Source organism: Scleropages formosus, chromosome 12 (genome assembly GCF_900964775.1).
Source record: "Scleropages formosus chromosome 12, fSclFor1.1, whole genome shotgun sequence".
NCBI classification, from domain to species: domain Eukaryota; kingdom Metazoa; phylum Chordata; class Actinopteri; order Osteoglossiformes; family Osteoglossidae; genus Scleropages; species Scleropages formosus.
Window position 1 is genome coordinate 10854306 of NC_041817.1, and position 22987 is coordinate 10877292.

At 43.8% G+C, this 22987-nt stretch overlaps 1 protein-coding gene across 1 annotated transcript; it reads left to right on the plus strand.

Moving 5' to 3' along the window:
- Positions 1–5550: 5550 nt before the first annotated feature.
- slc25a37 (solute carrier family 25 member 37) lies at positions 5551–15760 on the plus strand. Its single transcript, XM_018743998.2, has 4 exons — positions 5551–5826; positions 12740–12968; positions 13264–13320; positions 14032–15760. The coding sequence occupies exons 1-4, from the start codon at positions 5632–5634 to the stop codon at positions 14559–14561; spliced, it is 1011 nt and encodes a 336-aa protein (XP_018599514.1). The 5' UTR covers positions 5551–5631; the 3' UTR covers positions 14562–15760.
- Positions 15761–22987: the final 7227 nt, after the last annotated feature.

Genomic DNA, 22987 nt, shown 5'->3' on the forward strand with positions numbered 1-22987 from the left:
GTATAGGACCACATGGAGCCGGGTTGGTCTGATGGGTCGGGGCACACAGGATGCACTCTCTCCCACCCCCAGCTGGTTTTTCACTTTTCAACTAGTGATATCAGCCTTGTTTTATTTATTTCAGTTGCCCCCCGTGACCCTAACAGCCGAGGCAACTGAATCGACAGGGGCTAAGCTATTGTGAGACTGCTGAGGTGGCTCAGTGGAGCAGTGAGCTCATTGGTGTGCAGAGAATTAGATTACCCACTGCACACTGGAAACAAACATCGGTCGAGACGATTCCGCTGTCACCAGAACAGACCCCCACAGCCGGCTCCTCTCTTCGCACTTTAATTCCTTGGGTGACAAGTAGTGTATAAAACCATGTATAACTGTCGCCCTGTCAACTTAGTGGAAACCCCCAACTATGAACTATGCATTATAGTTTTGGCTGCAAAATATGCAATATTGGAAAAAAAAAACAAAAAATTGACAATGACTGCATCTTCACACTCAGATGTGCTTATTTCAGGGAAAGAGAATAACCAAACTTTTCCGTGTTCTTATTCTTCATAGTCTGAAAACACTTAAATATTTGTGACTTTTTAAACGAGTCCCACCGCTATGAAGGCTTCAGTGTTCTTGAAGCTGTGGTTACATGACCAGAGTACCTAAACAATGCTTGTATTCACAGTGCTCTATCAGACGACGGCAACTTCCTTCCGTCAGGTGGCGCTCTAGCATGATTTTTACATTGTCTTCTCGCTGTGGCCTGTAAACGAATGTTTTTACCTTCTTTTACCTAATACTAGAATTTTGCTTATATTTATTTAACGTCAGCTTAATCAAAGCATTAAAAAAAAAAATCCTATCCTATCACTCACTCTGCATAATAGGATACAAGAATATGGTCCCCAAGTGAAAAAGGACCAGTTTCAGTCATAACTTCTTCACACATGAGGTTTAAGAACCAGCTTAATGACACTGGTTCCTAGGAGCAATTGAAAGCAACTAAAAACTGAAATAATGAATTTCTACTAACCTTTAAATAAGTAAAATGGACTGACCTGTTCAAATATGATAAATGAAGTCCACAATAAATTAGTTCTGCCAGTCTTTACAGATATTGGTCTTGTCGGCATCCATTCGTTTGTCTTTATAATGGATTGTGTGCTCTTCTGTTTAATAGGTTTCTCACTGGGATGAGAGTCATGTTTTAAAAGCTGTTTTGTGTGGAGAATCCTTCAGGTCTGTTACGTCCCCCATGAGGAGGGTCACACAGCTGCATGTGACATCTCCCAGCTGGGATTGCAGTGAGGAGACTCAAAGGCACAGACAGAAGGGTCAGCTGTGGAACATTTGGCCTTCAGTAAGAGGACTTGCATTGATTTTGCTGATGCTTCCCCCCCCCCCCCCCCAACTGCCTTACAATGTTAAGCCACATAGAATCATTTAGCCATTTATATAACATGGTGACTTGGCTGCTACAGTAGGAAGTTGGAGTCAAGCCTTGTTCCTTCAAGTGGAAGGCAGCAGCTCTCACCAACACCCTACCCTGCTGCCAGTTACCGTCACGCTTTTAAAAAAAAAAAAAAAAAGGGCTTGTGATATCGTACGCCATAAGACTCTCCGTTATAACAGAATTTCGACCACAGTTACAGCAAAATGATCGCATGAATGCCATTCTGTTTCAGCTCTCGGTTTCTCCCCTTGTGTTTTCAGCCTCTTCCCTGGGGCAATTCAGGTTATCTCTGTCCAGTTTTCAAGGGCAGGCGGAGTACCCACAACGCAAGGAATGTTGGGAATGCTGGCTAGTAGTTAGAAGGACTTAACAAAACTGCGGCATTATGGTTGCTCAGTCAGAGTATGAGGGGTAGGTATTGGGAGGGGGTTCAACTTTCAGCTCACTGCTTAGGGAGAGTGAGGCAGAAATACTTTTTTTTTTTGTTTGTTCATCACAAATTGGGGAGAAAAAAATCTACATTTTTAAACTACCCCTATAAAATACAGTATATTTTGCAGGGATTATAGTATTCTCAGGTTTATGCATCCCATCGAATGAAACTTAAAGAATATATTACGTAATTCTGTTGTTATATAATAGTGCATATATGCGCATGTATGGAGACCATCACCTGCGCTGTTCCCTGGAAAAGCTTGATAGAGGTGAGTTCAGAGCCATCTCCAAGTGAAATGCAAACTTCTGGTCTGCATAAAGTTGCAGTGAATAATAGAAGGGGATAGTAAATTATTCACAAAGACTGTGAAAAGAATGTTAAAAAACAGCTGTATGCCAACAACCATTCTTAGATATCTTTGTGGGCATCTCAGGAAATAAAAATACCGTCAATATACTTAGAAGTTCCCCAGAGCTCACATGCTGCAGGATTATGTTTTCAGGTGGTTTTTTTACTTTTAGTGTTTTCTCAGTTTCTTGAATGGAGCAATACGAATAAGGTGTGGAAACCAGTTTACCCCCCCCCCACTGACAAGGAGTACATCTCCCCTTTGAAAGATAATACGCTGCTGGGGTATCTTTCACCCGTTTAACTCCTCCCCTCAGACAGCTTGACATCTGATTAGTGTGTGGCGATAAATGCCCATGTGCGCCCTAGGCGAGTGCATATGACTGCAATTCACATGACTGCTAGAGGAAGATCTGAGCAGCTGAGCCCAGCGTGAGGCCGAAGCCATCTTGTCCATGGAATGCGTGGCTCAATTCCTCCATACTCCATTACACTCTGATGTCTGAACCCAACCTTGTTTCAAGCGTTTAAAGAGGGAATCTCCATGCTTCCCAGCATGGGGTGTTGAATCACACATGCCCATTAGTAATGCCTGCATCTTTCATCATGGTCTTGTCTCTAAAGTTCCTTGCGTTATGGATCTCCTCCCGTAAATGCCAGACGCATAAAAGAAATTAAACCGAAGATTATTTTTCCAGTAGTTGTACTGAAGAGTGGCATTTGGTATTTAATTGTAGACATCTCAACAGCTGTGGCTGAATTGTCTTCCGTAAGTCGGGTAAGAAACCAGAGGAAGAGTTTTGGGTGATTCTGAGCAAAGAGCCTCCCCCCAGCTCTATCAGAACCATACCACACTAGCAAGTATGAATTCAATGGCTTGTGATATGTGACAGCAGATGGTCTGTTATATTCAGGCTGAATCATTGTGAGAAGATCATTAGGAAAGCTACGCTAGGGAACATATTAAAACAGCAGCAGTTGAGGAAGTGTTCAAGCAAGACCATTTTGTCACTGCGATACTTGTGTATAACCCCTGCTAATATTGTTGTTACACCCCCATTACACCCCTGGTCCAAACGATAAAGCTGCGACTGGTAGGGGATGTAGTTAAAATCTTGTTTTTCCTTGACTACCATCTGTGTGATAATGACCAGCAGTGAGTGCATGTTTTGTGATAGAGGGCCCCAACCCAACTAATCTACAGACGCACCCTGCAATATGAATCCCCCCCCCGACCGGCATTTACCTCTTTGATTACACCAGTCACCCTTCTGTTCAATAGTTTAATTAGAAAGTTCTCTCAAAAATGTATATTACATGAATGGAACAGATGTTATTTTGAAAAGATTAATACTGTTAAATTTCATGCTGACAACGTCTGCCTGGAGAACGTTTAAATGATCATTACTTGAAATATCCCTCTCCTTTGTGAAAACAGCTCGCCGCACTCATGTAGAAGAAACCTCAATAAATGTGCAGTGAAACTGCATTTACAATCTATTCTTAAAGCAGGGTGCATGCTGTACGTCCCCATGATTCTTAGAACTTGTATCATTGTATCAGAGGAAAAAAAACGCAAGAAATCACTATGAGCTACACTTGTGTGCTGTCTATATTCATGCAACACCGTGCCACGGGGTTGAACCAGACTTATAATAATTAAGCTTCATTGAATTAATGTGACAATAAGTTTATACTTTGGGTAGCTTTGCAAACTACCTTTGTGCAGCAGAGAGGTGGCAAGTGTAACTTTTACACACTAACTTAACATCGTGGCAACTGCAGCTACTTATTTCTAAGAGATTTATACTTAAATTCAAACAAAGCCTTCACTGATTGCATTTAACAATGAAAATGGATGATTTGTTCACAAACATTGTATTGAAGTAAAAGCAATGAACACAGTTTCCAATTTTTTGAATTTATGTGATGGATTTTCTTCACAGAATGTGGTGTATTAGTGATATTTGCTTTCTGCCTATTACTTTATGTTGCCATGCAGTCAGTGGTGTCATATACTAATCCATCTTTTTTAAATAACTGCTTCTGCAGTTAAGGGTGCGCTACACCACACGCGCACGCTGACTGAAGCCGCTTGTCCCAAGTAGGGTCGCAGTGAGCCGGAGCCTAACCTGGCAATACAGGGCGCAGGGCTGGAGGGGGAACACACCCAGGATGGGACGTCAGTCCATCACAAGGCACCCCAAGCAGTACTCGAACCCCAGACCCACCAGAGAGCAGGCCCTGGCCAAACCTGCTGCATCAACGCGCCCCCCCTTACCGTGCTACACCAATGAATCCTTAAACCCCTCAGCATATCTACACACAAGAAGAACTTCATTGTTAATAAAGAAAGGAACAAGGTGCAATAATTAGGAGTGATGGATAATAGGATGCATTTTTATCCTTGAAGCTGAGGATCAACCTGAGTCACTCGCTATGCCTCTGGCTTGTATCTTTCTGAAGGACACGTGGTTTAACACTAGAATGCTCATTTAGAGTTCAATATTTTTACTGAAGCAATTCAGGTTAATTTTTTGCTCAAGTACCTCTAAGGACAAGTCCAGTCAACGTCTTCACAGCCTTCACTGCCACAGAGTTATTTTCCACACAGCAAGAATCACTGACGTTAAGAATAAATATAATAGCTTTGAGAATATGATACAAATAAGAGTCGCTCACAGTTTTGTAAGGACAACACAAAAAAAAGTAGTATGAATGCTATCCACCAAATCGTACACCTCTCTATCCCTGTGTACCAGCACCCTACACGTTGTGATGGAAAAAAAAGAAAAAAAACGCATAGAAAGGTAGTTAATTCATCTTTTTTGATTGGTAATTAATTCAATGTATAATCCGTGTCGGTGAATGTCAGAACATGATTATTCCGTGTATGTTTTTTCTATTGTTTTCATTCTTTACATTGATTTCTGTTTATTTACTGTACATTGCAAAGCACTGCATCCACAGTGTAGAGACTGGATTAGCTGCGTTGTTTGTATCGCCCCAGTTCTTGCTTGGGCCTGTATGTATTTTTTTTATTAAATAAGTACAAGTTTGCCATTTCCAGACTTAGACTACAACACACGACACGCCGCCTCCACGCCAGTCAGCCGCATGAGCCAAAGCCGGCGCGCCAGCACCGGAACGTAGCACTTGTTGATTGACGCGTAGTGTGCACTTATTACAAGACCGAGGCCCTCGTAAATTCACCTTCAATTGGATAATTTTATTTATACGCCCCGCCTTATTTTCCGAGTTTCGTTTTTTCATTGGCCCTGGCGGCCCTCTGTTACGTGATGTGACGTCAGCGCGACGTTGCAAACGCAGAGATGATGGTGTGGTCGTTCTCTGCCGCTGCTTCAGTTGGAGAGTTATCAACACGCCTGAGCTGAGCTTCTGCCGTATGGAGCTGCGGACGGAGCCGCTTGTAGCACCTTTCGAGATGTCGGAGAGCAGCGAGAGCCGAGCGGAGGAGTCCCTGGAAGCGGACCTGTACGAGAGTTTGCCTCCCACGGCTTCCCTGTGGACGCACATGACGGCGGGCGCGGTGGCGGGGATCCTGGAGCACACGGTGATGTACCCGGTGGACTCCGTCAAGGTGACCACGATCGCGAGTCCGTGAAGCGCCTCCCCACGCCACGGCTCCCCCCCCAATGCCTGCCTGTCTGCCTGCCCGCCTGCCCCCAGCTTCCACGCGCTTTCACAGTGAGCAGCCCACACGCGTGCCGCGCGCGTGTGTCTCGAAACCGCGAAACGGACAGCGGTTTTCCGCCGCGACTCGAGCGGAGCCTGACTTGAACGGCTGTCCACCACGGCAGCACGCGACAGAGCGCTCGCGCCCCCCTCTGCACGTGTAACGCGGCTTTTTTTTGTACTTGACTTCGTTCTGGGCGCGTGTGACTTTTGTGCTGCGCCGCATATTTGCGAAAGTTCGCCCATAGTGAGTGCCCAGGCAGGCATCTCCCCCCCCCCCCCCCCCCCCCCCCCGCCCTGTTCCCTGGCTGTGTGTGTCACTCTTCCTGTGTAATCCTGCATTTCTCTTCGTTTAATACCTCTCTTTTCCTGTGTCCCTCTATGAAGCTGTCCTGACCGGGACCTTCACTGTCCTGGGCCACTTTGACAAGTTTAACGAACGTGTAACTGCCACACAAGTTTGTGTTCATTTCACTCTTAGAGCGTAGTGTTTCCAGCCGCAGCCTTTGGACCCAAAGCCAAAGGTCACAGGTTCAAGCCTTACTTCCATCTGTAGTACTTCTTGGCCTAAACTGCTCCAGTAAAATTACCCTGCTGTATAAACGGATAAATAACTGTAAGTACCTTAACATAGTAAGTTTGCTTTCGAGGAAGTGTCGGCTAAATGAATAAATGTGTGTACATAAAGAGTGTCGCCTACATCTCCAGTCTTGGTGACAAGTGCCATGTTTCCCTTACTTCTGCCCCCCCCCCGCCACCTGGAGAATTCACCTTGTAATCTGCTCCAGAATTCATAAACCGGACCAAAAAAAAAAACATTTTAAATTGCATTTCACCGATTTAACATGTACTCCTTGTCTAAGAGCCTACTGGTTGACATTGTGCAGGTTCGTTAAAGGATGAAGTCGATCGTGATCCATAGCGCGCTTCCGTTAGACCGGTATATCGTGCATTCTCGGGATATTTATGTCCTGTACTCAAAAGTGTGACCTCATGCTTCCCTATACAGTCTCCTGAGGGGGCCTCTGAAGGACCACTTGTCCGCTGTTTAGTCACGAACTCATTCAAGAACCCCATGGCTGCCAGTTTCTCTTTTTTTGTTGAAATAAAATTAAGGAATTGTCCAATTAATTCTTGCAACTTGGATTTTTCCTGCAAGTTTTTTTTTTTTGGTGATTTCCCAAGTTTGGCTATCCTTGACCATTCTTGTATCTTAAATTCCTTTATAACATTCTCCTGAGATCCTGAAGTTACATGGGGGACTTCTGCTTTCTAGAAATACCGTGTATAGATGTGAAGGGGAAACGGAGCAGGAATTTCTTTAATTGTGTAACGTCGGCAGACGTGCGTGCCGAAACGGAGGGACCCGGTGCCTCAGTTTTTCGTTGCGGTAAATCTGTTACAATGAAATGACCTGTGCTCGTGCCAGAGCTGGGCTGATCATGCCATTGTGGTCCCTTCCTCCTCTGGCCCTGCCAAATGCTGCACGCTCAGTCCTTTGGCACAGTTCATTTTAATGGCGGCGATTCCTAGAACGGGTCAGTGTGCGTGCGTTTGTGTGTGTGTGCGTGCACACTAAGCGGGCCCACGGTGCAAGGCTTCGCTTAATGGTTGTCCGCGTTTCACTGGAATAGGAATCTCAGCGCTGTGCACAAAGCCCCGTGTTTATTTGCTCGGTAGATGTCTCGCGAGGGAGCCTGTTCCTCTTCGGTGTGTTGCGTTCAACCCGACTGCCGACATCCCCGCGCAGGAAGGTAACGGGAGGACCGTAGTTGCTCACCGTGCTGCAGACTTGCTTTAAGGCCCTGTTCCAGAACATTTAAAACTGTAACGGACGCCATGCGCCTGCAGGTACGGCTCCCTTCGGCGACTGTCTAATGGTGAAGTTATCGGACATGGATAAATTTAATTTTAGGTTTCTCAGTGTTTACGGCTATGCTCGCCAGTGGACGAGTGTTTTACCAATCTTATTTACACCCGATTTAGTCACTTACGTCGATGTGCTTACGCAGAAATTCTACTTTTGAATTATTTCCCTGTTTTAAAAAAAAAAAAAAAAAACCGCAGGTGCTTTGGTGGTCAACTTTGTGGTTATTGAACAGCGGGGTTCTCCTGGGACTCGAAACGGGCACTTTCTATTACGAAGCCTGGGTCCTTAATTATCATGTAAATTTCTTTCCAGACAGTAACCTGAGCTCTAAACCGAACAATATTTTTAAAGTTTCTTGTACGGATGCTTTACGTCGACAGGTAATGCCGATGATTGTTCTCATCACTTTTCGTGCCTTTCAGAAACAGTTGCCTATCCAAAGTTGGAGGTCCTTTGAAATTTGTTGGATCTTGTGAGAATTGCACGAATGTTAACAGCTGGATGCATGGCCTGTGTCTGTGCAAACTGTCTAAATTTCTCAAGTCTTTCGCCTTCCCTCAAATTCAGTTTTGTGGGAACTTCCACCGCCAGCAATCTGGGGTCATCGGAGTTAATGAGAGAGGAAAAACGCTGTACAAAGGAGTGTTTTACTGTGTTCAGTCAGGTGCCCTGTGCTTTTATCAACATTTGTAATGGAGATTTTCTTTTTTTGAGTTCCTCGTTGCTTTGAGGAAAAGCATCTGTAGAATTAATAAATGTAGATGTCTTTTCAATAGGGTGCAGTAATATAATCGTGAAGGAGGACTATAAAATGTCATAACATGGCAAAAGATGTAATTGTATAGCCAAATTCGACACCTTTCCCTCTTGCGTTTAAAAACAAAGTATGTAGTTGTGAAATGGGAATTTTAATCTGTGATCTATGTAGTGCGATAACCCCTACACCAGATTGGTTGTGCAACTTGCTCGTAGCAGTCGATCTTGGGCAGACAGCGTCTCCCGTGAGGTCTGTCGTTCAGATGCTTTCTGGAGAACTTTGCCCGGTGTTTCTGAGAGGTCTGAGCTGAACTCGGCTTCTGCTCTAATCAAAATGGAACAGCGTTCAAATTCTGGGGCGCGTCCCCGTATGTCGGGCGGGCTCGTCTCCAAACACGGCAGCCGCGTTCCCTCCAACTGGCGCGGCAATCTACGCGCAGCACGCGGGGAGGACACCGGCGTTCGTGCTGCATGTGAGTAAAATATTTAAGGAATAACGAAATGCATCATGAAGATGCCCAGTGTTGTTTCCCAGCTTGGTATAAATTCCTTCTTTGTTCTGCAGATGTGAGAAGTGGCATTTTGGCAGGGAAGGAGGACAAACAAGGCTGCTACGTGTGCCTTTTGGAGGCGACTGAAAAGCATCCTCATTACTCCCATTTTGAAGCGCTGAATGATTCGCTGGCAGCCGGAGAGATGATTCAGCAGCCATTAGGCAATTATGGAAGAGCCTGAATGGGGGGGAGATGGTAACACGGGGTAGTTCATTTTTACATCAGCTCTGTTTTATTTAGTTGTTGAGCAAATGATGGGGCTTGAACTTTACAGGTGGACACTTGAAGCAGCTGTTTTTAAGACGGTGAGATCCTGGGAGTTGTTTGTCAAGAGCTTAGCGTTATTTACGTTACCGCTTGAAGCTACCAAGATCGGTGGCTCGTGTACGTACGGCATACCATGGATGAAGAGATAGCGGTCGGCGCAGTTCCGGTAGAGGTAAAACCATTTAAAGCCACCATGGTTCCGCCATAAGGATTCCCTTGCTGTTGTGTGAGCAAGGGATCGAGCAGAGGCGCTGTCGCCGGCCTCCTGTTATCACCAGGCCCCGGCGCTCTCGCGCAGCTTCTTGCGGGACCGTGAAGGAATCGGCCTGTTGCGCGCACACACAGGGTGGGCTTGTCCAGCCGCTCCCTCTTGGGGCTGATTAGTGTGTCGTGGCACACCGGTCACGCCACCATGTGCTCCACGCTCATTGTCAAATCAGTGCTTTTATCCAGAGGAAGTCTTCTTCCCCCCCCCCCCCCCCCTTTTTTTTTTTTTTTTTTGAAAAATACAGTTGGATGTATTTAACAAGAGTTTTTCTCTAGGAAAACCTGGTTACAAGTCATCCATGGCCTTAAGCCCTTGACTGCCTTGTACTCTGTTATTATGCCAGAGCGTCTGTCCTGTGACGTCTGTCAGTCTGCGGCCCACGTGACCTGCGGTGCGTCACACACCGATGCCTGTTGATATGTCCAAGTGGCTGCAGCTTGCTGGTGTAAAAACCTGGACAGAGGCTCACTGATTGGATTCGTGTTCTGGTTGCGAAGCACTCTGAATTTACTCCTTACGTAGCGATGCACTGGCATTTCTGTTATGCCCTTTCTTTCCTCTCCTTCCCCCCCCCCCCCCCCCCCCCCCTCTATCTGGTAAATCTGCCTTTCTCTGTCATAGTATGCTGTAAGCCCATTAGGAATGTATTTCCTGGTGGAAAATCAAGATCTGCTGCAAGGAAACATCGCAGACAAACGGGCTTTTATGTCCTGGGAGAATTATTCCTCCTCATGATATGTTAATTTATTTAAGCATTTATCGCTTTTGTTTTTCCTGCGCTAATTTGGCATTTTAATTTGCGGTATTGTTACATTTAGCTGCTTCTGGGTGTTTTGTACAGTGTGCTACGATCACTGAGCACATTGCGTGCCAGACTAACAGTACGCTGCTGTGAGCCAAGCCTTCCTCTGCATACACTTTCTCCTAGATGAAGTTATAGTGAGGAACTGGAACAAACATGTGGTGGGGGGGGTGCTCCAGCATAGGTGTGTAGGGATGTGGAGGCCATGTTGTTCCAGAGGCACAAGGAAGTCCCTGACATGGATTACATGCTGTCGCTCTTCTCCCTCAAAGCCAAGTTTGTGGTGAGGAGGAGGAGCCGCCTACCCCATATCCTGTTCAGTGCTCTTAAGCATCTACGGTGTTGTCTTGGATCGGTACTCTGTATCACCTGACAGCATTGCGTTGACCTAGTACTCAAGGTGATCATCATCATGACATGAAGTCCAGCTGTCCTGTAACGATGGAGGTTAGTTACCACTTCTCACAAATTCCTTTTTGTAAGGACCTTGATGAGATTTAAAAAAAAAAACAAAAAGGGTCAGTGTGTAGTGTAGTGATAAGAGATTTGCCCAGCACTGGAAGGACATGGGTTCAAATCCTACCTCCTTCTGTATTCTGTACTCCCCCTGAGCAAGATACTTATCTCTCAGTTTAGGCTCTTCCTGTATAGATGGGTAAATTAGTTTACGTGTCTTAATATTTAAAGCACCCATTGTTAAGCCAGCAAAGTGAGTACTCTATTTTTCAGTTAATCTGCATACACTTTGCTTTTGCCAGCCCCTCCACCATAGTTCTAGTCATCCATGGTCCAAACAGATTTAAAATAGTCTTTTAAAAATAGAAAAAAGAATGGGTCAAGAAATCTGAATAAAGAGGAAACAAAATGTCAACGTTGCTTGTGGAAAATAGGTGGAGCGTTCCTGAATAACACACCCTGACTTCTGTGGCTCAAGGGCAACAGTGACACTTTGGGTTGCCCCTCTTCCTCACGTCTGTGTGCTGTCATTGTGGGTAATGGTACAGCTGGTACAAGCCAGGTACATAACCTGACTTGGGTGGAGGTGTACGGTAGGGTGCAGGTGCCATGTAATGTAGTGGGTAACGGGTTGCCTCGGAAGAGAGGCTCGGGAAGGATTTCCAGATGGGTGGGATGTGCCGTTCTTATCCTTTGAGTGTATTCGGTAGCACTGGAACACTTTGTTATACCGTACACCTAATTTCACCACTTGAAGGAGAAATGCCCATGCACCCCACCCCTCCAACATGTGGCTTATGCAAAGCAAAGCTGCTAAGCACATGAAATTACTGGGCTGCGCGTTCTGAATGTGGGAGATCACAGCCAAGACTGTTTACACAATAACAAAGCGTCATACAGAATAACTGCTGTTTGTCACTCCTCTTTGTGTCGTAAGATGCTGGCCTTTTGAAGATGTGTGGCAGGAAATGTAACTGCAGTCTCCTACCATTGTGGGTTGTTGTGCGTTTTTTTTTTTTTTTTTTGGGCAGGAAGAATTCATTCATGGGAAACAAGTGACCGAAAGGTTGCTTTTGCTGCCTTTGTACGGTGACAAGGCATTCAGTGTTTGTGGCTTTTTCTCACACATTTCACCCCATCATACAACTAGAATGGTGGGACACTTCCCCCCCCCCCCCAATTGCAAAATTGTGCAATTTTGCTTTGTTCATTGTCTCCCGTTAAAAAGGATTCAATTTTTGCTATTAAGACATGAAGTAAAATAATGTTGTCCCACAAAGGACTCCATCATACCTTGAACTTCAGAGCTCCGTGCAGCCAACATCTCTCCCCATTTCTGGTGTCTTTCTCAGGCATGGGGTGTGGGCACGGGGTGGGGGTTTGGATGAGGCCGTTGTTATGTTGTGCCATGCCAAACTATTCTTGACGCACAAAGAATGTTTTTTATTTTGGTCAGCACATAGGGGAGTACCAGAGACAGACCCTTTCTATCTTCTCCAGCATATTGTTTGTTTCCTTCCTTTTCTCTAACAATAAAATATCATTTTCATTTCCTTCAGAGAGTCCTGCTGGCTCAGAGATGCAAGAACTCACACGGAATGGCTTTGACACTTATTTTTTTTTCTTCCCCCCTCTTTTCTCTCCTCCCCCCCCCCCCGTTAAATCAAATTGAACAAAGGCCTCTGAGACAGCTTTTCCCTTCTCTGCTTCAGATGTGAACCGGAAATGACTTTTCAGAATTTGAATGATGTATGCGTACAGTATTTCTAAAAGCACCAATCAGCCTGTCTTGATTAGTGGCTCCATCCGCCTCTTCCCTTTTGTTCTGTCTCTCCATCACCACAGACACGTATGCAGAGTCTTCAGCCAGACCCCAAGGCGCAGTACCGCAGCGTGTACGAGGGTCTGCACCGCATCATCCGCACTGAGGGTGTCCTTCGGCCGCTCAGGGGCCTAAACATCACTGTTCTGGGGGCCGGTCCTGCCCACGCGCTCTACTTTGCCTGCTACGAGAGGGTCAAGCGCATCCTCAGCGATGTCATCCAGAATGGGGGCAACAGTCACTTGGCCAATGGTATAACCCCTCTCATCCTCACTCCAAGGACTTCTTTAGCAGCCTACACTCTTGGATTGCTTATTAGATGAGAGAACCTGTACGAAGCATTAATAAAGGCTTGCAGTTAAGTGCACTGTTACTGGTTTTTCTGTACAAGACAACTGATGGCCTGGACTAAATATGTGCTTTTCTGATCAATGAATGAGACTGGACCAGTACCATTCTGTAACACCAGCACAGTCTTATCCTTGGCACTTTAAAAAGCTTTGAGGCTACACCACTGCTCACTGACTGGCTAATTTCCTCCTTTTAGGAGTGGCAGGCAGCTTGGCTACGGTGCTTCATGATGCTGTCATGAACCCTGCAGAAGGTAATTCCCCCCCCCTTCTATTGTCTTGTGTAGTGAGAGTGCGTGAGAAGGCCTCGACCAATAAGCAGCAGATTTCTAGTGCTCCTTCTGTATGTCCCATTGTATTGTGCAGTATTGACTCTTTACTCTCCACATGAACTGAAATTCAGAAAGTGAATACAATGATTACTTATGACATTAGCTATTTGAGCACCTTTCAATATCATAAGTTATGTAGAATGAATATTTCAACATCTAGAGCCTCAGAATATTAACATTCATGTATTACTGAGTTGGTCATCAATATTCTGTGTGTGCGTATTAATTATTGAAAATATTACCCAACCGTGTTATAGATATTGTATTAAAATCTATTTACATTTGACTTGACAAATTGCTTCTTTTCTAAGCTATAACTGGCACTTACAATCAAGTCTGTCAAATGAGTAGATTTTTATCTGGACATATGTAAAAATATAATAGTCCTGTTATTGAGACGAAAGAATCGATGTAAAATGCTCTCAAAATACTTTCCTGAATTATTTTTTTTTTTTTTTTTTCTGGCCAGGAAAGTATATTTAATAAATTATATTGGAAACAGGCTGTATGTGCTTCCAGTTTCTCTCAGGACTGAGAATTGATGCTGTTCAATGTGTGTGTCTGGATATTGTGTAGCTCAGTTATGAGACACTGATCTGCCTCCACAATTTTTCTCCCATCTACCGTGTGCAGTTGTGAAGCAGCGGATGCAGATGTACAACTCCCCTTACCGGGGCCTCTGGGACTGTGTCCGCACAGTGCAGCGCACCGAGGGCCTGCCTGCCTTCTACCGCAGTTACAGCACGCAGTTGGCCATGAACGTGCCCTTCCAGGCCGTACACTTCGTCACCTACGAGCTGACGCAGGAGCGACTGAATCCACAGCGCCGCTACCACCCGGCCAGCCATATCCTGTCGGGCGCAGTGGCGGGCGCTGTGTCGGCAGCAGTCACCACGCCGCTCGACGTTTGCAAGACGCTGCTAAACACACAAGAGAACACTGCTCTCAGCTCCGTGCGTGTCCGAGGCCACCTGTCAGGCATGGCCAATGCCATTAGGACTGTGTATCGCCTGGGTGGGTTTCCTGCCTTCTTCAAGGGTGTGCAGGCTCGCGTCATCTACCAAATGCCCTCCACTGCCATTGCCTGGTCTGTTTATGAGTTCTTCAAGTACTTTTTGACAAAGCAACAGCAGGATCGACAGCCCGGGGTGGGAAGCATCTGAGGAGGGATGTTGTGAGCGGGTGTGATAGTACAGCCATCTCCTAAGGCCCTCGAAGGCCCTGGCGTACCACACGTTGGAATGGTGCCACATGGCGACCGGGAGGTTGTGTGTTGGTTCCCATTCTTTTGCCCTTATGCGAACAACCATTGCAGGGTGGAAGAGCAAGAAGGTGAAGAGTCTTCCTCTGACTGGATATTTGGCAGCTCCAAGGCGATCTTCTGGAAACTCCTCTTGCCCATATCCTTCCGAAGCCATTCCCTCTGTGTTACCATGTATGTATTCTAGGAAGGTTTGCTGGAAGATGACAGGATGAAATCACTGCATAGAAACACTCAATGTCAAGTGAAAGGGAGAAAATGGCTACCCCATAATAACCACTGACAAATTGCAAATCTAAGGTGATAAACTATTCACTGCCATATACCCTGCAACAGGGGTTTTCAGTCTTGGTTCTTGAATCCTGCTGTGCATTGTAAGTAATTATTGTTGAGCTGATTATTGAATGAATAGCACAGATTAAACAGTGTGTTATTTAAGCACTTAGGAACACCGATAATGGCAAGATAAGTAAATGCATGGCCCCCCCCTCCATTTTATCACTTAAAATACAAAAAGTAAATCACTGATTACAATCAATGTGCACTATGATTCTTAGCTTTCAGTTTAATTTAGAATAACTTTATTCAGTACTAATTTATTCTGTTAAGTTTCACAATTATTTTACTTTCACCAGCAACATTTTTCTGTTCTGAATTTGGAAAAAAAAATTAGCAAAAATTTGTTGCATCACTGTGAAGAATCAGTTTGGTTAAATGTTCTTTAAATCATTTGATTCAAAGGATGGCTTCCTTGGGGCCATTTAATTAAAAGCTCTGTTGGAACACAACACAGCATATACAGTGGGATGGGAAAAAAAACCAATATCCTAGTATATTGAACACTGCATTTTTTTTTAGTTTGGAGATTTACAGAAGTAGGAAATTTTATTTTTTTTTATCCATTTCCGTGTCTCAGAAGGGGCGTTTCTCATCTTTGAATTATGTTTCAGTAGTGTCTAAATGTGTCAAACACATTCATGAGTCTTACAGAACATCGCAAGTAACTTGGACTTGCTTTTAGAGTGGCTTTTTTCGGTGCATTTCGCACTTCTGTCAGATTTGACAAGTGGACACTCGGAGCGTAGTTCTTCAATCTCTTAAAACGGCATATCCGTAGCCATAACTTCATTGTTCTTTCAGTTCTCTGCTTACAATTAAGATTCACTAAAAGTGAACACATTTACACTTGTGTTTTGCTGGAACAGAATATTTTTGTCTAGTTTTACATTTGAAATGATAGTCTGTTTTACCATGAGGTATTTAATCTTTTTTTTTGCCCTTGTTTTATTTCATTATGTTTAATGTTACAATTGATTGTGGTAATGGAGTCAAAGTGATGCTGCAAGGCTAATTGACAGGGACAACTGTTTGTAAGGTAAGTGAGGTGCAGGCAGGAGCCTAGATGTAGTCAGCAAGAAGAAAAGTTCCTGGTGTGGGATCACAAGGTCACAGTCCACCTCTTGACTAGGTGCAGCTCATGTGTCCCCAAGTGTTAAATTTAAGCAAACGTGTCTCAGAATGGTGTTTGTTGCTGTCTAATGGCACTGACTTTAGTAAGCAGCTATGATGGGACAAGGGGTGAGGAAGATATTTCATGACCAGTGCCTCTTTCTGCACTGTCCCTTAGCTGACCTGTTGGTGTGCTCAGGCAGTGGTACACCCAGGGGTGTGTATGAGACAGCTGCTGCTATTCTAACCTTGCCTGGTCCCATTTGATATTTGTACATTTTGAAATCACGCACAATGAGAAGATGTCACTGTGAAGAGTTTAAAGTTGCCTTTGCACAGCAGTCTTTTTTTTTTTTTTTTTTTTTTTTTTTTGGGACACTCGCTTTAGGAGCAGCTGTGATGTCTAAGGAACGTTGACTATTTTATGCCCACACCAAAGTGGAGATGCAAGACATAGTCTGGTTTAATTTTACTCAGACATGTTTCATCTTTGTCGCTGCGGAGAGAGAGTGTGATGACGCTTCAACAGATTTTATGTACGAATTAGGAGTCAGTTTCTCCTTTGGTTTTGAGCTGATTTAGAGAATGTGCCCTTGATGGGTTTTATAGGTAGTCAGTCTTTCAAGCCATTCCACAGGTGCTGCGCCTAGTTCCGAACACAATACGATGGTGAGCTTCTCAGTCTTTCGTAGCCAGTCTTTCATCTGGCCCATCTGGTTGGACCAATGACTTGGAAAAGACCAGGAATGTGACAAAGATAGCCCCTGAGCCAATGCTTAATGTTGGCAGCAGTGGTGCCCTTTCCTCTTTAGACAGAAGCAGTTGCAGCTATTGTGTGTATTGTCCAGTCCAGTCCTGATCACATGCCTTCCTCACTGATGCTGCTCTCTTCCCAGCATTGCAGCTCTGGGTCAGAAGTTGCACATTCCTTCAAGTATTGCTAGATTCCACCAAGCTTAAAAGCAAACAAACAAATGTTTAATTAAGTACTTTTTTTAATTTCTGCTCTCCAAACATTGCTCATAGTTTAGATTACCAGTGATCTAACCCAAAACAAATGGTTTTTTTTTTTTTCCCTCCCCCCCCCCCCCCCCCATGACTTCTGAAATCCCAAAGAAATACCTTACACTGTGTGCTTTCTTCATGCAAACATGTAGCTTTAAGAGCAGGGAGCAAAAGCCCACACACTTTGTGAACTGCTCATTTAGAAAAGATATTACATAGACTCCAGCCAGCACCTACGCTTTACCTGTAAATTCTGCTTTAACCGTATTTGCCTGTGAATGGGTCTCTGCTTCATGATCTTCCCTAAAAATGTCTGGCGTTGGTCATTCCCAGTACTGTTTCGGTGAATATTTCTGAATACTGGCTAATGAAGAAAGTGCCTTGAGATATAAGCTAGACAGCCCTTCCATAGCCTGAAGCTCAACTATTACACTTTGGCATCGAGAAAACAGTAGACACCTTGTTTGTGGTACTGTCAGGGTGTGATGCATTAAGGATTAACCAGTCCTGGTTCTGGCTGATTTTATCGCACACTATGAGCCAGAATAAGACCTTTTAAATATATATATTTTTAAAAAATTTTATTTTAATGGCATTAAGTACTGCCAATGCCACAGAAGGGTGCTTTTTTTTTTTCTCTCTCTCTCTTCCCCCCCCCCCAATATACTCTTTCATGGCCAGTCTAATATCACTTTTTTTTTTTGCATTATAACAATACAACACTTAATGGATCCATGCTATTGTAAACTTATTTTGGATCTCTTGTCTTTTCAAATAGTTGATGCAAATCCAGGTAGAAATGTGGCCCTATTACAAACTTTATAGACTCTTTTTAAAGAAATTGTAACAACTGATAATGAGAACTGACTTTTTAAAACAGGTTTTGACTTTTTAATTAAGGCTCATTTGTGCTATGTGTTTTGACCTTGGAACATAATTTACAAACTCAGCTCAGGTTGTCTATTGCTAGGGAAACAAAACAAGACAACAGCCTTGAACTCTAACACTTGGAGTGATTTATTGTAATGAGCCTGAAGATTTCATTGAACGTTGTACTTTTACCCTTCATTTTTAATGTATTGTTGATGAATTTTATAACCCAGAGCTTATGTTTGTAATGTATTTGCTGCTTCTTGCGCACAATGAGAGGGGGAAAATACTCTATTCTTAAAAAGAGTGCCATCTAGAGTGCAGAATATTTTTGAAATAAAAGATGGAAATGTTCAGTGATTGTAATTATGCTGCTACAGTTTTAACACTGGAGCTGAAATAAAGTCCAAATGCTCATGCTTTGTGTGTTTTATTTGAAAGTCCAACAACCAAGACATTAATTACGAAGATGTCCTTACACAACGAAGGTCTCAATCAGTAGAGAAAATGTTAGCAGGGGGGTGGGAACACAGTGGGCTAGAACTGGTGTGTGTGTGTGTGTGTGTGATGGGCACCATAGTGGCACAGTGAGTAGCGCTGGTGCCTGGCATCTCCTGGGTTCTTGCTTCGACTCTACTGCAGTCCTTGTGGTGTTTGCATGTTCTTGCCGTAGCACTGCACGATGCTCTGGTTTCCTCCCACAGCCTAAAGACAGGTGCTTCGGTTTCATTAGTAATTCTGAATTGGCCCTCGCGTGTGCATCTGCATCACTACCATCCTGCCTGCTCTGTTGGCATCTGAGCGCCATATGGCTCCCAGGATAGTATCTGGACCATGGAGACCCTGCACTGGCCAAGTGGTTACTAATGGTGAGTGAGTAATGTAACATCACAGGTCTCAGTGTTTGATCAAACTTTTTCACATGTTGCAGGCATTGACCTTTTATGAACAGTGTTGCTTTGCACAGCTTATATATTTGTTCTCGAGCTTAGCAATAGATCAGTGTTTCTTTTGGACCCTTCAAATAAGTAATTTAATGAAAACATCTAAAATTCACTGTATTTGTCAAATGTATGTATGTTAAACACCAGAAATGAACGTACTTAAGTAATAACCACATAGCTGCCTTTTCTGTCGCAAGACCTGAGCTATTTTCGTAAAAAGTAGGTAGTTTGTAAATCATATGTAAACCAGGCATCTAGCAACAAGGGGACAGGTTTTTAATGACTTTCTGGGAACGATACTCTTATCTAAATGCTTTCAAAAGCACATGGACGTTGCTGGATAATACTGTGGGGTACATGTAATATACGCGGTAAGTAAAATTAATTGAAAGATGAATGTCACATTAAAGCAACTAATCAAGATCGACGGCTTGCGATCTTTAAGGAGCGCCACGTGCGTTCCGTGGCGCGCGCCCGGTACTGGAAAGGGCGGGAAGCTCGCGGATCATCGCAGAGTGTTGCTGGGGGCGCGTGCTGCGGTTCTATCGACAAACGTCCCGCGTCGATATCGTCGCCTGAGGTGGCCCTTAAAAAACTAAAAAACGAACAAAAGAAGTGTCATTTTTATTTGTTTATAATTAAAATACTAATGAGTAAGTTTATATATTGTTTAAATGGCCACTTTTAAACGTGCTTCCCCCTTCTGGCCTGAGTGCCCATCGAAACGAAGGTGTGTTACGCCCACAGCCCACAGCCTACAGCTTTTGCTTTTTCTTCAAATTTTAATTAGTAATTGTTCATGTTTAGTTTTACTACTTCTAAGAAGTAGGTTGCATTACAGTATGAATTTTAAGGGACGCCCATCATTCTCCACATTTGTAGCCGCAGGAATAACTGTAACCATTTGATCTGTAAGCTTTTTGTGCCTTAAGAACTACTATTGTGTTTTAATTGTATGACCTCGGGTAATTCACTAAATGTCCAAGAGATGGCACTATGGCTGCACGAGACAATATATGGTATTTTTACCTATCCTTACTGTTAAGGATTATTAGTTCCAGCCTTTATTTAGTTAACAGCTTTAACCGTCATGAATTAGTCTTTTCAGTTAACTTTACAATGTTTTACCCATTGATACAGAACAATATCCCTACTCTATCCAGTCAGAGAAAGTAGCTTGATGAATGCTGCTACAACTGGAGTGGGATTCAAACCAGGAACCTTCTGATTTCAAGGCACCATCAAACTCCTGCTGCCCCTAAATAGTGAGAAAACATGCTGACATCCCAGGGTAGGTTCAGTCCACCAACCATTCATTTAATAGCCAAATTCACTTAATTGTATCACTAGGACTATTTTTATTATGACTTGTCTTCCTTAGACTGAAAATTTATTAACCATCTTTCGGATAAAACTTCTAATGCACAGACGTATCAGCAGTCTTCGGTGCAGGCTGCGGCATGGCTCCATGTGTGCACTGGTTTTCGCTCGGGCTGACATCTTGTTTGACTGAGCAATTCACTAAATATGTTTGACTACATACTTTCTAGTGGTAGAAGGCAGCACAGTGGCATACTGGGTAGTGCCAGTTCCTCATAGTTCCTGGGCTGTGGGGTCATATCCAGCTCAGTTTGTGTTGACCCTGTGTTTGTTTGTTCTGGTTTCTTCCCACATTCCAAAGACATGTTTCAGGTGAAATAATTGCTAAACTGTCTATCTCTGAGTGTGTGCTTATCCTGTGATGGACTGGTTTCAAGTCTTGGATATAGCCTGCCTCACACCCCACAATTCCTTTATAAGCTCTGCTCCACTGTAACCCTACACTGAACAAGGAGCAGTTATTGGATGGATAGATGAACAGATTTTTCTGGAATAATTTTTTATTTTCATCCCTGAAGTATTGTTTATTGGTTTGAAAGCTTTAAGTGTCCGTGTCAAGTTCTGGATGCCTTTGTTATGGGTAACTCTGTTTGCTCCGTATTCTGTGCTGTGGTAAATGAACAATATACCCATCGCTGCTGAGCCGGAGAGTGTTCACTGTCCATCTCAGCAATGGAGAAACATACCCCACTTTACAAGAACCTGGTTTATGAACATCAGGTATAGGGACAGTACACCAGCAAAGAACACCTGTCCTTTTCTAGGGTAATCGCACTCAAGCTCTGCAGTTTTAGTCACCAGTTCATCTGAAATATGTCTTTGGACAGTGGGAGAAAATTCACACAAAATCCACACAGCTGGATTCAAACCCGTGGTTAAATCAAGTGCCCCAGTTACAGAGGCTCCTGCACTACCCATAGCGCTTCCATGCAGCATTAATCATTTGTCGTGGCTCTGGTTTGTATGGTCCTTTTCTCCATTTAAATGTAGTTTAAGCCCCAGTTTATGCAATTTCAGTTAATGCTCAGTTCTTAGGAATTGTGTTTACAGATAATGAGGTAACTTATATGTACCTGTGCGTAACACTGGAGTGCTTTCACATGTCCCTAGACACGTACACGCTTTGTAGAATTGTCAGCTACTTTTGTTTGTTGTTTTTCCTCCCTCAGTGCACTGGCTGTTTATCTGAGGTGCACGGAGGCAAAGCTGCCTCCGCCTACCTCAGAGTCCTTGTACCATGATGCAATCCCCCTCACGGCAATCATGTTACCTGCAGTAAACTGTCCCTCCACTTTGTGCTCCACATCTTGGAGATAAAGTTGTGTATTAGAAGGCTTTGACAACAAAGCGCATGCAGAGAAGGGGCTGCAATCGGTACACAGCATCTGACAGATCGGATACGTGGGACGTATGGGTTGGAAAAGAAAAGGACTGTACTGGTAATGTAGTAATGCAACATGAGGGATTTGGTTTCACTGGCCTGCTCAGGACGTTTATGTGTCCTTATCCCCACCTCAACAGCCCCCTTCAGATAGTCCCTGCCCGAGCTAGCCCGTTTAAAGAAGTCTTATCAGCCATTGCAAATTTGTTAGACAGTAACGGCATATTGAAGTACTGACAATGCACCCTTTTGTTGGGAAAGCCCTGGTTTTCCCCTCCTTTCAAAACAAGAAATCCACTTGCCTTTGCTAGCCTGCATAGAGGGTTATGAGGACCTGGGTGTAGATGGTATAGGGTGGGGGTGCTCGCGACCACACTGTGAGTAAGACCTTGAGAGGGACTTTCAAATCTGGGAGAGATTGAGGAGACTTATTTTGTAAAGAGGATACAGGCATTGACAGTACGTGTAGAAATGACACAGAACAAACCTGGTTAAGCTGTGGAAATCCCAGACCTGCTCAAAGGACCAGCTGTAACGGAGAGCTAAAGGGTGCAGACTGCTGCAACATGACAACATGTACTGTGTACAGGTGTTTGTGTTCATTCAGCATGGTAAGCAGCCAGAACCACTGCAGATTGCTTATGTAATCCATTTTAATAGCTGATAGATTATATGTAATTCCATCAGTTTTGGACTGCCATGTGGATGAGCTGTAGTGAGATTCCCCTGTAACCTTAAATGACCTGACTGTATTTATCTGCTGCAGCTGGACATGGAGTAACTCAGTTGAAAAGCATAATTTTTAAAGGTTTTTTCTTTACTTTATCAAGCCTATATAAAGGTTATGAGGCCACTAACCAATGATTTTTGATTTGTCAGCTGGAAAGTATTTTCATGTATTTGAGAATGACATGGGATCATTAAATGTTTGATACTCTCTGCAGCTGAGAAGTTTGATCCTATACCCTGTTGCACTGAATGATGCCGTTTGATAATCAGACTCATGGGAGCTCTCAGAGCATCTTGTTCTCACGTTTATGGGCTCATTTTATGTACATGGAAATTTTACTTAAATGGATGAATGACTGTTTCAGTGTAACTGTATACTGACTCCTTGTCATAAACATGTGAGTTATAAATTTTCAGGGATACTGTTCCCCAGTTTTATTTTTAATACGGTTTTCTTCTTCATTCTATTTTTACTATTTTTGTATTCTATTTTTGTCTGTTACAGGGTTAATTACATCTGTGTTTCCACATCAACACATTATATGGAAGCAAAAACCACATTGATAGAAT

Bases quoted from the DNA above. Each gene is read 5' to 3' on its own strand.
- slc25a37 (XM_018743998.2), top strand. From the start codon at position 5,632: ATGGAGCTGCGGACGGAGCCGCTTGTAGCACCTTTCGAGATGTCGGAG. The intron at 5,827-12,739 runs GTGACCACGATC...CCATCACCACAG, and splicing joins ACCCGGTGGACTCCGTCAAG to ACACGTATGCAGAGTCTTCA. The intron at 12,969-13,263 runs GTATAACCCCTC...TCCTCCTTTTAG, and splicing joins CAACAGTCACTTGGCCAATG to GAGTGGCAGGCAGCTTGGCT.